At 47.3% G+C, this 13,135-nt stretch overlaps 1 protein-coding gene across 2 annotated transcripts in view; it reads right to left on the reverse strand.

The window, feature by feature from the left end:
* The window catches only part of CEP350 (centrosomal protein 350), a 2,433,119-nt gene that overhangs the window by 2,356,489 nt on the left and 63,495 nt on the right, over positions 1-13,135 (reverse strand). For both annotated transcript variants that reach the window (XM_069641456.1, XM_069641455.1), the window contains exon 3: positions 2,291-2,334. In XM_069641456.1, coding sequence (XP_069497557.1) covers positions 2,291-2,334 — 44 coding nt within the window. The remainder of the gene's footprint in view (positions 1-2,290; positions 2,335-13,135) is intronic.

The raw sequence follows: 13,135 nt of genomic DNA on the forward strand, positions 1-13,135 counted from the left end.
GACAGATGTAAAGTATTATTCAGAAGACATCTGTGCAGACTCACAGGAGAACATTTGTGCAGCCGAGCGCAATGGTGCGTCCCGTGTCTCGTGGGAGCACCCGCTGCATTCTGCAGCCCTGATCCACAGGGATACAGAAAGGGCGATGTCGGGGAATCGGCAATTCCCCATGGCACCTTCCAACAAGAAGACAGCGGGTTAGTTGAGGGTCAAGAAACGTTTGACCAGCGATGCAGTCAATTGAGGAGCAAAACCCAGAAGAAGTCGGGTCATGCTCCTGATGGGAGGAGGCAGCCCGCAAAGCCTTCACAGAGTGGGGTTCTCCGTGAGGGCAGCGAGAATCACAGAGGCTGGAAGTACAGGAAACAGGCAGTCATGGCAGCCAGCCCACGCTGCTGAACTGTTCCGGGTGGGGCTTAAGGCAACAACCGAGAAGGTACATGGCAACCTCCAATCGGTGGGGAAGGAACACAAAACCATAGGGAGACGAGGAGACCAGGTGGTGAGAATACCTGGGCCTACCAGACAGGGGGAAGCATGTATAAAAAGTAGGCAGACTAAGCTATAGGTGTTTTTGTATCATTACAGCAAGAGGACAGCAAAAGAATCAGAAGTGGTGGAGTACGTGTGGGCTTATTGAAGTAAGAACGCAAAAGCAGAAAACCCCCAGAAGGAAAAAAGAACTGAGTGACCAAGTCTGTACAAACATTATAGGTTACAATCATGCAATTGTGGCACTTCTGAAGACAGCAAAAAGTAACATCAAAGTTACAGAAAGAGTAGAGTATTCATTCCTGACTCAGAGGGTTTACAGCATGTAAAGTGTGTTGACACAAGTAAGGAGTTTATATAGTTTGTCCAATTCAACTCTATGGGCAAATGTTAATGTCTGCTGGCCATTTCCCTGTTATACAGACATGGTAGACAAGATGTGTCTACATGTTGGAGCTCAAGAGGTGTTTACTTACAGTCTAGAGAGTCTTTGGGAACCCACCAGAGGTGATCTAGGCCCAGAGACAGATGGATGCAGAGCAGGAGCAGAGGCCCTTAAAGAAACGGTCACAGTCAGGGGTACATTGAAGAATAACTGGGCATGGAGCCCAAACAAACACGATAACGAAGATGACCAGCAACAGACCCAGACAGTGACCCAGGCTGATGGATGCCGTCGGGGAAGCCCATAAAGTGCAGGTCATTAAGGAAGGTCACAAGTGGCTCTGGTGGTCACTATCAAAACAGGCAGCAAAACAATCCCACGAGTAAGAGCAGCAGCACACTGAGCCAGGATGTCCCACAATCAAGGAGGGAAGTTAGCCAAAGCAACAACACACCACTGAGGTTCCAGCCAGGCAAGACACGCCCACCTCAGAGAAGGAGAATATCACAGATCCAAGGAGCTTCGGGGAAGTACCACAAGGCTGCAGGCATGGATAGTCCAGCAAGAAGGGGCTGATAGTAAGCGAGGAAGGGATTGGAATAAGATTTAACAGCACAGAGAGTGTTTAACCGTCAGGACTCGAGGAAGCCTAAATGATCCTCAGGGACATCCCATCCGTCCAGACACGCCACTACATTTCAGCATACAAATCTCTAGTATGGCATGGGGTATCTCTAGATACACACATAGGGAAAGGGAATTATCCCTGCACCTGTCCAAGTTTTGCAGCCTTCCAATCAGGATTTGTCAGGCAAGCTCCACTTTCCGTGGTGTACGTGTACACACACACACACACACACACACACACAAACTTACTTTGTAAAGAGCCTACATAGGCAGAATGGAAATTGTGGCAATTCCTCATTTCCCCCAAAAACAAGGGCAGGACCCCAAACATAATGGCCGATACAAGGGACCTAAAAATGCCTTGGTTGTCACTTTGCCACCATACAAGGCCAAGTCTCAACCATAAGCTTCCATCATCCTCCTCTTAAACACACCATGGGAAAACTCTAGCAGGGACAAAATAGGGTGCTCTGTGAGCACCCCTGCCCAGATAGCCGAATTACCTACTAGGGGCAGCACATCCAAATAAATTACAGGTGCAAGGGTGCACGCTAGAAAGCCCTCCGATTGCACAAAACAAAGTCTAGAAACCAAAATGACTGCAAAATATTTTAGGGGACTACCTAAGTTAGAAAATGGAATTCAAACCCAGTGCATTTTATTATCAATAACCTATGCACTCTATGACTCTAGCTCATACTCTATAAATAACTGCTTTTTACCACACAGAAACATATTCCTCATGCTCTCCTCAATCCATTATCCACCAAAAATGGGAATACTTACAGTAGTCTTTGCCTGTGAGAAAGTGTCCCAAACTTGGCTGAGATCTGTGTAAAATAATAAAGTAAATGAGAATCTTCAAAAACAAACCATGAGAATGTATCAATTGGGCATCTTTTACCACAACTAGACAATAATACATGCTCTACTTTGTTTTAACACTTGTCAGATGGATACCTTCCAACAAACACTAAAAACAAAACTTACTTTAGAACAATCAGTATCTCCAGTCTACCTTTCCAGACAATAGTACATACCCAACTCGGGAGAGAAATACATCATCTGTCACAGTGACTTACCTTTACATGTTTGAATCCTCATGGTTATTGAAATTACTAATTCAACGTTTGTCAATACGGTTGGTCTTACTGGTCAAGGTAGACGGAAGATTCACTGAAACACCTATGGCTTTCATGGGATGCACATGGTATTGTATAGTTTCTTAAAATTCAATATGGCTTTCACCCCCGATGTGGGGAACAGACATGGCTGGTAACGGCCGGCCAGCGCGAGCCTAGGTAGGCCGGAGTGAAGACAAGGGCCTCTGCGAGGGCTGGCGGCTGTTACCGGCCATGTCTGCCCCCCACTGCAGGGGTTAAAGCCATTAGCACTACAGGGTTTATCCAGAGTGTGAATGGTTAATTTCTTTTCTTATTCTGACATCTCCCAAGGAAATAAAACGGGAACAAAGAGCCATTGCCATAGGGAAAAGGGATTAAGTCCCTTTTCCATTTCTTTGGCGACAGCCGGGAGATGGGAAGAGCGCTGGGACCGGAGCACAAAGCTCCGGTCCAGCAGGTAAGTGGCGAGGTAGGGAAGGGTTATGGATTGTTTCGGGGAGGGGGTGCCTGTTGACTTCCCCATTAAAAACACATTTTTTAAACAAAAATAAAGACGTAAAATAGCGACGACCCAGGGAAGGGCCTTGGGTGGCTGGAAACATCAGGCAGAGAATGTATATTCTCGCCTGCTGTTCCAGCCACCTGATTGGCTCAAAGCCCTTGCCAGGGCTTGAATGCACTATAGTAAATCATTAAGCTAAAGAGACAACTTGAAAGGATACCTTGTGTACTCCCCTGCCAGGTTATTTTCCACTTTGTTTATTGTTGAATTTCGCCTGGTGTAGTCTCCTGCCAAGACTTCTATAGGCGATTTGTTTTGCAGGCTTGCAAAATTTGGCCTGGTGTACTTTCCTCACAGGGCTTCTCATCCGATACAATTCATACAATTGTAAAGTTGATTTTCTGTCACATTCATCTGATTTGCTTCATAAAATTGCAAAGTTGCTTTTGTCTCACATTAATTATAGTAATATTGGATTTCATATTCTACCTCAATCACTTCATACATGCTTTTCATTCTTTCGCAGCGTTGCTGAAGCACCCCAGTGTCCCATTCTCCCTCTCTAGACTGACTGGGGTCTTGTGGAGTACAGCTTCAACATCCTTCGCGTCTCCAGTTTTCCTCTGGGCTCTCGCACAGTGATCGGGTGGCAGCGAGGCAGCGTCCAGGTTCCCATGACTGCTAGGACATTTCTTCTTCCCTCCCTCTCGCTTTCACCACACAGCGAACCAGCCTTTGCAGTCCTCTGCCTCTTGCCTTCCTCCCAACCCTGCCGGCTCCACGGTTATCTTGACGCCTCACCGTCCCTCGGTCAACACTGAGAGGGCTCGGCTTCCCCAGGGAGCATCCTCTCAGTCCATGTCCCGGCACCCATCACACGCTCACAAACACTAGAGCGTCTATGGCGCTTCTCGTCCCTGTGATCTGCATTACTCTATTCAGCCTTCTCGTCCCAGTATTTTTAGGTGGATGGGTGTTGTAGGCAGTTCTTGGTGTCTTATGTATAGAGTATTGGAAGGTAGTACCAGTAGGTTTTATGGATGGTTGAAGAGAATCAGCACAATATGCCATCAGGGCCTGCAGAATGGAGGGGGAATACCTTAAAGGAAAAGGGGATACCATGTTATCATTCAATGTCACCATATCAGCCACCCTGAGGGTCGCCTCCCCCATGTGGTCCTCCCTCATGTAACCGCCACCAGGGTCAGGGTGCGGTTGCCGTCCCTTAGCCACATTGGGAGAGGCTGCTGGGAAAGGAGCGATAACATCAGATTCATCACAGGTAGAAGTCACTATGCCCTCCCTCCAACCCCATCCAGGCATTAACATCTTTGTAAGATATGTAGGTGTTGGATTTTGCTATGACTAGGTACACACTTTACTAATGGCTGACTTGGCCTCTGACCTAATCTCCTGTGAAGACTAAGGAGAGAGTCTCAGTAGGATGGTGCAGAGTCCATTGAGGAAGCCATGTAAGCGACTCCACCCCAACCAAGCCAAGAGAACAAACTAGAGAGAATCTCAGTAGGATGTTGAGCCAAGCTTAAAAGTTGCTTTGCACCGCTTGAGCTGCGAGAACAAGAAGGTCTCCGAAGCCCAAGCAGAGCCCAGAGTAAAAGTTGCATAAGCAAATTTGTGCCGACTGAGTAACTAGGATGATCGAGTGAAGCCCTGGGAGACCGATGAAGAGCCAGGCAGAAGTGATGTGTAAGCAGCTGCCCACCAAAACGAGGACCAACAAGACTCAATGCTTCTCCCAAAGACCACAGCTTGAGACACTAAAGTATGTGGTGGCTCCAGATGAGAGAGGCGGGCGAATGTGAGAAAATGAGAGATAAAAGCCCAGGTTGAGGAAAGACTAAGAACACCCCAGACGATAGGAGTAGGAAGGGGGAAGAGCGTAAGAACACCCCAGGGGGGGGGAATGAGGGTAAGAAGAGCTCCAAAGTGGGGAGAGACAGAGAACCCCAAAGTGGGGGAGGAACAAAGGCTAAGCGAATCCCAGACGGTGAAGAGATAAGAGGCCCGGGCTGGAACACCCTGGTAGCATCCCAGCAAACCAATAACTGTCGATCTTTAACACGAACTGTGGGCAAGGGATGATACTAAAAAGGGACGCGGTTCGGGTTAGAAGCCAGCAAACATCCCTTCCAGAGTAATAGTTCTACAAAGTGTCCGTCTCTCTTTATTTCTGGCTATTTTTATTTAGAAGACAGGGAAAAATTGGTTAAGTTAGGAGGATTCGAGAAATAGGACTTAATTTACAGACATCCTCAAGAGAACCCTTTGGACTCTTTTATAGAATAGGGCAGAGGCTTGTAGATTTGGGGAAAGACTAGGTGAACTTGATAAAAATAAAACCCTTAAAACAAAGCCTCAGTGTCAAAGTCCTGATTCTGGCCTTCCACAGTACAGAGGCCCTGATTAGGTTGACAAAATCGTCCCATAATGCCCGTTCCTAAAGCAATCAGTACTACCATCCTTGAAGTACTTAGCTTTCCTCAGCAAAGTAATGTTTAATTCAGTGACATGATTCAAAGAGACTTGGAGAGTGAACTGTTTTCCATAGACTATAATTTGGCCCTTGGCCAATTGCAACAGAGAACTTTATTATTCCACCTATACTGTACCTGTACTGGGGGATTGCAATTCATTCATCGATATCAGGGTAACCAGTTTCCAGGATTATTTCAGTCTTATAACCAGAAACCTCCCTTTTGCACTTCACAACAAGTTCATGATCTGCATACATAACTAAGCATTGTATAGAGGGACCCGCATACGCTCAATTCCCTCCCCATCAACCCTTTCTCCCGACCCCCACCCGATAATATAACCAAACAGGTAAAAAGTCACAAACCTGCTTTAAACATGCCACAAAATGTAGACTCATCTAGCCTTTTTTATTTTGTCCTATGTGGCAAGAGATCCTCCTAATGCCTATTCATGTTTCCCCTTCTACAAGAGACCCTTTCCTAAAGGAGTTGAACCCATTAAACCATGGTGATTGACTCGCAGGGTGTTCAATTACAGCCTTCTGTTATGCTATGTTGCAGGGGGGGAACCAGAGAGACCGATCCAGTATGGCAGCTCTGTTGTGAGCTCTGCTCACCAACCCGATATCCTGCTATGATCCTGAGCCACAGAGAGCCTGCTCCAAGCTTGGCTGCGCTCCAAAGACTGCAGAAGGGCTAGAGTGTTGATCTGAGTCTTTAAAGCCACTGGGGTGACGCTGTTGCCAGACAGGTAGATCTGTCCCAAGGAGCAGTCCGAGGCGACCATGGGAGAGGTGGTAGGCCACGATGGACAGTACGTGCCTGGCTCTGCCCGCCACCCCACCGAGTGCCCCATTTATGCAGCAGACAGTGGTGTGAGGTATGCAGCGGTGCTCTGGGCCCCTACTCGGCACTTCGGCAACCGATAGTCAAGTGACATTGCGGGCACGGACCGCTCCCCGGCGGCCTCATAAGTATATTGGCGGCCCGGCGCACCTCTAGCCTTGGGCTATATGGCTCTGAGGGTTGGGCTATATGGCACAGAGGTGGCCTGGTGGAGTGTGGAGGCACGTTATTAGAGCAGTGACCTCAGAGGCTGAGCGCCCACCGAGTGGGAAGTGCCATGGGCTGTGGTGAACCCGACATCATCACGGTGGGTGGTTCACATGCCAAGGTCTTACAGTGATGTTCAGGGAGTCCACCATTGGGAAAGAGGCCTGTGCACCCCCAGACCATTTTAGCGCTGCCAATATGTGCAAGTCTGACAAGAGCCAGCGCAAACTCTCCTTTGATGGAAGAGCAATGGTGAAAAAGCCCAAGAACCTGGCTATGCTCCCGCCACCATCTGGGGGAGCAGGGAATGCAATGGGTATATTGGACGTGTCGGAGGCAGGCGACAAGTAACTTTTCATTCACTTAAAGCTGGCATAGGCACAATTGACACCAGGCTGGACGCTCTCACAAACAAAGTGGACCTTCTTCAGTTGCATCCGGACAAACATGGTGCCAGGATTGATTAAGCTGAAAATGGGTTTTTGGAGCTGGATGATGCCTGGACGATGATCCCTGTCCAAGTTGAAGACAATGGAAGAGACTCTGAAGAATGTAACTGCAAGAAATGAAGACCGAGAAGGGCAGGCACAGGGGAATATTATACAACCGATTGCCATAAGTGAAGGTCAGACATCTGGGCAGATGGAAACATATGTTGAAAAAGTGTGCAGAACAGGGGTTGACCAGAGTGAGCTCTCTCAACTGTTTGGGGTGTAGCAGGCTCACAGGATCACAGTTGCCAGACCAATCCCTGGCGCTCCTCTGCGACCGATTACTGCACTAATTCTTAATTATCGACACAGACACCATCCTGAGAATGTTGCGATTGAAAGGCGAGCTAATGTACGACAGGGACCAGCTTCAGATTTTTTCGAACTTGTCATTCCAAGCCTCGATGAGAACATTTGCTGGAGTGAAACGCAAACTTCGGGCCAATATCATCAGCTATTCTACATGCTTTTCCCTTGCGAAACTCTGAAATCAAACATGAAGGAAAAGTCCAGTTCTTCACTTCACCTGAAGCAGCCAGTTCATTTGTGGAGCAGATTACAAAGACGCTGCCCAGGGGAGGATTGAAGTCCTGGGATGGTGTTGCAGAAAATGGTAACAATATATGGGGAGATCCCCGACTTCATGTTCTGTGTAAAAAGTTGGCGTCTCAGATGGAGGCACAGTGTTGCTGCTTTGGTTTGAAAATTGGGAGTGCAGCTCAGTGTTGAAGTTCCCCTTTGGGGGGGCAATGATTTCCTACATATGGTGGCTCCTGGGGATGAGGATGGTGAGTGCGCTAACCGCCTGAGATTTCGTTTAAAGGGGAGGGCGGCTGCGACTCGGGTCAGTTGGGGTTGTCCGGTTGGGTGGGTTCAGGGATGGGACAGGGGGTAGGGATGTTGTACTGTTCCGAGTGTTCCCGGTGGCTGTAGGCCCTTATGTGTGGGGCAAGTTACCACTCTTGTAATGTACATGGTCAGAAGGTGGAATATTAGTGTGGTGTTATGGCCCCCGGGCAGGGTGAAACCCAGGTACGTGCTTGATGACAATTAAATTGACCACCTGGAATATACAGGGGGCATTCACGTCTCCTACATGCCATAATATAAATGTAGCCTTTATTCAGGAAACGCAGCTCACAGTCTTCCGAGAGTCGATGGGACTCGCAATGGGGATGCCATAGATACTATTCATCCTATTCTACCTATGCCAGGGGAGTTGCAATCCTCATTCATAGCTCCCTCAGGTTTCGTTTGCAAGAGGTTTTGAAAGACCTGGAGGGAAGAGCACTAATGGACACGGGGCATATAGAGGTATCTTGATTACACAGGTTAAACGCCTATGCTCCTAATGTGGATGACCCCGGGTTTTTGAATGGGTGCTCATGAATCTAGCCTCGAGGGCAGAGTCAAGAGCACTCTGATGTGAAGATTTGAATACGGTTTTAGATACCTTGATATATAGGTCCAATAAGGGTATACTGCAGCGGTCTAGGACGAGCCAAAAGCTAGAAGATATATGTTCTATGTATAACCTTATTGATATTTGAAGGTTGAAGCATGTGGAACAGCAAGGTTACACCTTCCATTCATGGGTGTACGATACAGTGGCACATATACATTTCTTGTTGGTCTCACGGACAACACCCCTTCAGTATGGGGATTGTGAGATTATCCTGCGCACTCTGTCCGATGACTCTCCTGTTACCTTGGAATGTTCAATCCCAGAGGTGAGACATAAGAGGTCTAACTGGCCTTTCAAAGTAGAAGCTCTCAAAGATGCATTTTTTCACTGGGAACTAAGCAAAGAGATAGTTTCACTTTTTACTGTAATGAGGGTTTGGTGGACTTGCATGGGGTGCTCTGGGAGAACTTCAAGTGTTACATTCTTGGGTTATGTATAGCGAAGGAGACAGGATATTAAAATCGATTAGGAGACAAATGCCCCACTCCCTGTTCCCAGGTGGGTTTCCACTGCCATTGAGGGCACCCTTCATGGGTTGCTGGGGTTAGTGGGGGAGAAGAGGTTTGGGTCGGACGAGAGATGCTGTCAAGACAATGCAGAGGTCAGTATGGGAGGGTGGGATCGGCCTTCCTAATCTCCAACGATACTACTGGGCCGCTCCGCTCAGGACAGTGAATGATTGGCTACACGGTGACCCTAGGCTTCCACATATCACGCTAGAGAGGGGATGAATGAGGGGAAGGTCACCTAGGCAGGTGCTCTGTGGGAGCATTAAGGAGGGGGGGGGGGTTCCTCCCACCGATTTACGGCACACCCTACAGGTATGGGCGGCCTACCCTGGACCAACCCCTGTGGCACAATAGAAACCTGCCTGAATTGTTTAAAATGGGGCACTTAGCAAAAGGAATACAAGTCCCAGCAGATGTGATACAGGAGGGTCGGCTCTGCCCGTTTGAGACGTTGCAGGATAGGTATGGTGTTCCGGGTGGGGAACAGTACAGGTGTATACAACTGACATGCCATGGGATCCCAGTTCGCTCGCCTGGATGAGATCCTGAGGTTCTCGCCCCTCGAGGCGAATCTCCTCCCTGAAGGTACCTCGGCCAGGGTGACCTCCACCCTATACCAAGTGCTAACTGCCTTTGGAACTAAGAAACTGACCAAACTAATGGAGAGATGGGAGTAGGATTTGGGGTCCTTGGAGCCAGAGGAGTGGATAGAGGCGCTCCTGTTTCCATGGGAGGTGGGTATATCGGCCAGGCTTCGCAGGATACAATATAAAATACTCCACCTGGTGTACCATTCTTGAATGGCATTGGCTCAGTGGGGCATAGCGAGTGAGGATGTCTCTTTGAGATGTGGGAGAGAGCGGGGGTGCACCCTCCATCACGTGCTGTGGGACGGAACTCAAATTCAAATGTTCTGGGGAAAATGCACTCACAAGCCATCTACAATAATGGGTTCTCAAGTGCCTCTTGATTCAAAGTTAGCGTTGTTGGGGATTGGGGGGGGGGGGGGACAGGATTTACAATGCACAAGCAAATGTTTTTGGCTGTAACAATGGGGTTGGCTAAGAGGATCATCGCAGCAATGTGGGGTTTGGCAGAATGCCTGCGGTTCAGCTGTTGGACTGTTTTAGTGGAACGATGCGTCTGTCTGCTGAGGCACGACCCACCGGGAGGTGTGGCCATGCCTATGGCGTCTCGTTTCCTCAACGGGTGGAGAGATTGGGACGCGCCCATCTCGCATCAATGTGTGAACATGAAAAGAAAAATAAAGCGGTATTGAGTTTAATAACGCTGTAGTTCAACTCCTAGGGCAGGAGACTAATTTGGTTACATGGCGCAACGTGCACATAAATGTGGCCAGGATTCAGTTATAATCTCATAAATTGATCATCTCGTTATATGCAGATGACAGAGTACTGTATACTGCTTATAAAGGAGCCACTCGAGAACTTAAACCCAGTGATAAGCCAGGTGGTGAGATTTGGGGAATTTTCTGGTCATAGAATTAATCATGGTAAATCAGTGATCTTTCCCTTAATTAGGAACATAAAGGTGTTCATACACGATTTTGGGTGTCAGTGGGAATGGGATAGCACTAAATATTTGGAGAATGAAATCTCAAGAGATTCTGATGTCCTCTTTTGGAAAATTATGGTAGAGCAGTGGATGCTCAGTTCAAATGCAGCACTGTCAGGGTCTCCCGCTTTAATTAATGGGTCGCATCGCGGTGATCAAGATGGCTGTACTGTCGAGATTCATATATCTTTTTTTGAATTGCTTATGTATATCTTTTGGCAATGTTTTCGGGAATCATTTCCATATTCCTTTGGGCAGGGAAACAGCCCAGGGTTAGTTGGGGCACACTGTCGCGACCATAAGCAAAAGGTGGTCTGGCTCTTCCAGATTTTTAGAGGTACTGTTTGGCTGCACAAGCCCACTTTATCCTTTTGGTACACAGAGCAACCGTTTCTACCACATGTCCAGATAGAATGGGCATTGGCTGCTGTGGCGTTACTTAGGACGGTGACAAAAGAGGGCATCAAGCATAAACCCACAGTGATGAATGTGGTTTCCTGCATGTGCGCGGCCTGGTACAAGATAGCAGATACATTGGGAGTGAAGTTTCTGTATTCTCTGCTGATTCCAGCCAGATACGTGCAGGGGATGAGGATCATGCATGAAAGGGTGTACATACATTGTGTAACTAAGCTTGCTATAACGACATTGGAGGATTTCTACATGGATGGAACATTTCTATCCGTAGAGGTGTTTAAAAGGAAAAAGGTGAGAATAACCCACTGAATGCATTTATGTATTTTCGTATTAGGAACAAATTTAAGACTCGATTTCCTACCTTCCCAGCTCAGCCGCCCCAATTCTCACTTTTATGTGATGTTATTATTGCCCAAAGAGTCAGTCGTTATGTTTCACAGTTATATGGAAGGCTAATGTCAAAGCTTCACCAACAGGGTAACACCTCAAACCAAAGGTGGGAAAAGAACTTCGAGAACAAGATTTCAGAGGACTTATATAATGGGGCAAACAAAAAAAGTCCAATTGAATGCCAGATACAAAATGATACACTTCACCTTTATGCATCATATTTATCACACCCTAGCTGAGTTTCATAAATACTATCCAGGGACTTCACATGAATGTACAAGATGCAAGACTGATTGTACCGACTTTGTCCATCTAACTTGGACCTGCACCCCGATAGAGGAATTCTGGGGGCGGAGGGGGAGGTCTTTGATGCGGTGTCCCATATTACGAAGGGTTGTGTTGGACCCGGTACTTGCAGTGCTTGGGTGGCCTAGTAGCCGCCCTAGGCATGAGTAGGTTGGTAGGGCTTCTTTTGGTGTTAGCTCGCAGAAGGTTGGTGGTTATGGATGGGGCCAAGGCCAATGATAGCTGCGTGGCTGGAAGATATTGTGTACTGCTACCACTTGGTGTGTGCATTTATTCATACTATGCCTTTACATGCATGCCCCCCCCACCCCTCCCAAGTGTATGGGGCCCCAATCTGCAAGATTGGTTGTCCACACCATGTACAGTATGCCCCACTGACCATTGAGGGGCCTTGTATGTATATGTAGGGGCCCCAATCTGCAAGATTGGTTGTCCACACCATGTACAGTATACTCCAGTGACCATTGAGGGGCCTTTCATGTATATGTATGATGCTGATCATTTGAATTATTTCTGTACCATGAACCTTTCAGTAGCTACTAGACACTACTGTGCACTGTGGGATGGTTGTCCCCCCCCCAACCCCTTTATTACTGATAAATGTTGTACAGGAAAATCAATAAATGCATTTATTTTAAAGCAATAATGCTATGTTGCTATGGGCATAAACATGTATCGTTTGTCTTTATGGGCGGTTCAGTTGTGGGGGTTGCTGTTGGGGCCATCTGGTTCCACACATACGTGACCTGAATCACCCAATGAAAACTAGTACAATTGTATTATACTTGGAGGCATGAGATTAATGTTGCATTTTTGCAGGAAACATTTGACTAGATTGATGCGGGATTGAAAGAAAATTGGGTGCCACAGATATTTCTCGCTCATCCCATACGGCCGGGGTAGGAAGGGGAGCGGCGGCTCTTCATCGGTCCCTAGGCTTTAGACTGTCGGAAACTTTACACAAAACATTGGTCAGAACGATATTGTCTGGGAAGATTATAAGGTGTAGGCAGTTTTTCTGAAGTCCAACTAAGGGCCTAGAAAAACTATTCAACTGAGGCAGTACAAGACTCCACTCTTAGGATAAGTCTGTACCACCCGAGTTTGGGGTAGTGTAGACAGAGAAGCCAGGCTTATCTTAGGAGGGAGAGAGTGAAGTAGACACAGTACAAGTGAAATTGTAAAACAAATGATCCAAAGAAACACTGAAACACTATGTATTGTAAAAATAAAAGGATTTATTTAAATACAGGTAGGCCCAGATAAATCTAGGGGTAAGTAAGTACTAACACATAAGAAATCAC

The sequence above is a fragment of the Ambystoma mexicanum genome, chromosome 1q (assembly GCF_040938575.1).
Source record: "Ambystoma mexicanum isolate Mex_15411 chromosome 1q, UKY_AmexF1_1, whole genome shotgun sequence".
NCBI classification, from domain to species: Eukaryota; Metazoa; Chordata; class Amphibia; order Caudata; family Ambystomatidae; genus Ambystoma; species Ambystoma mexicanum.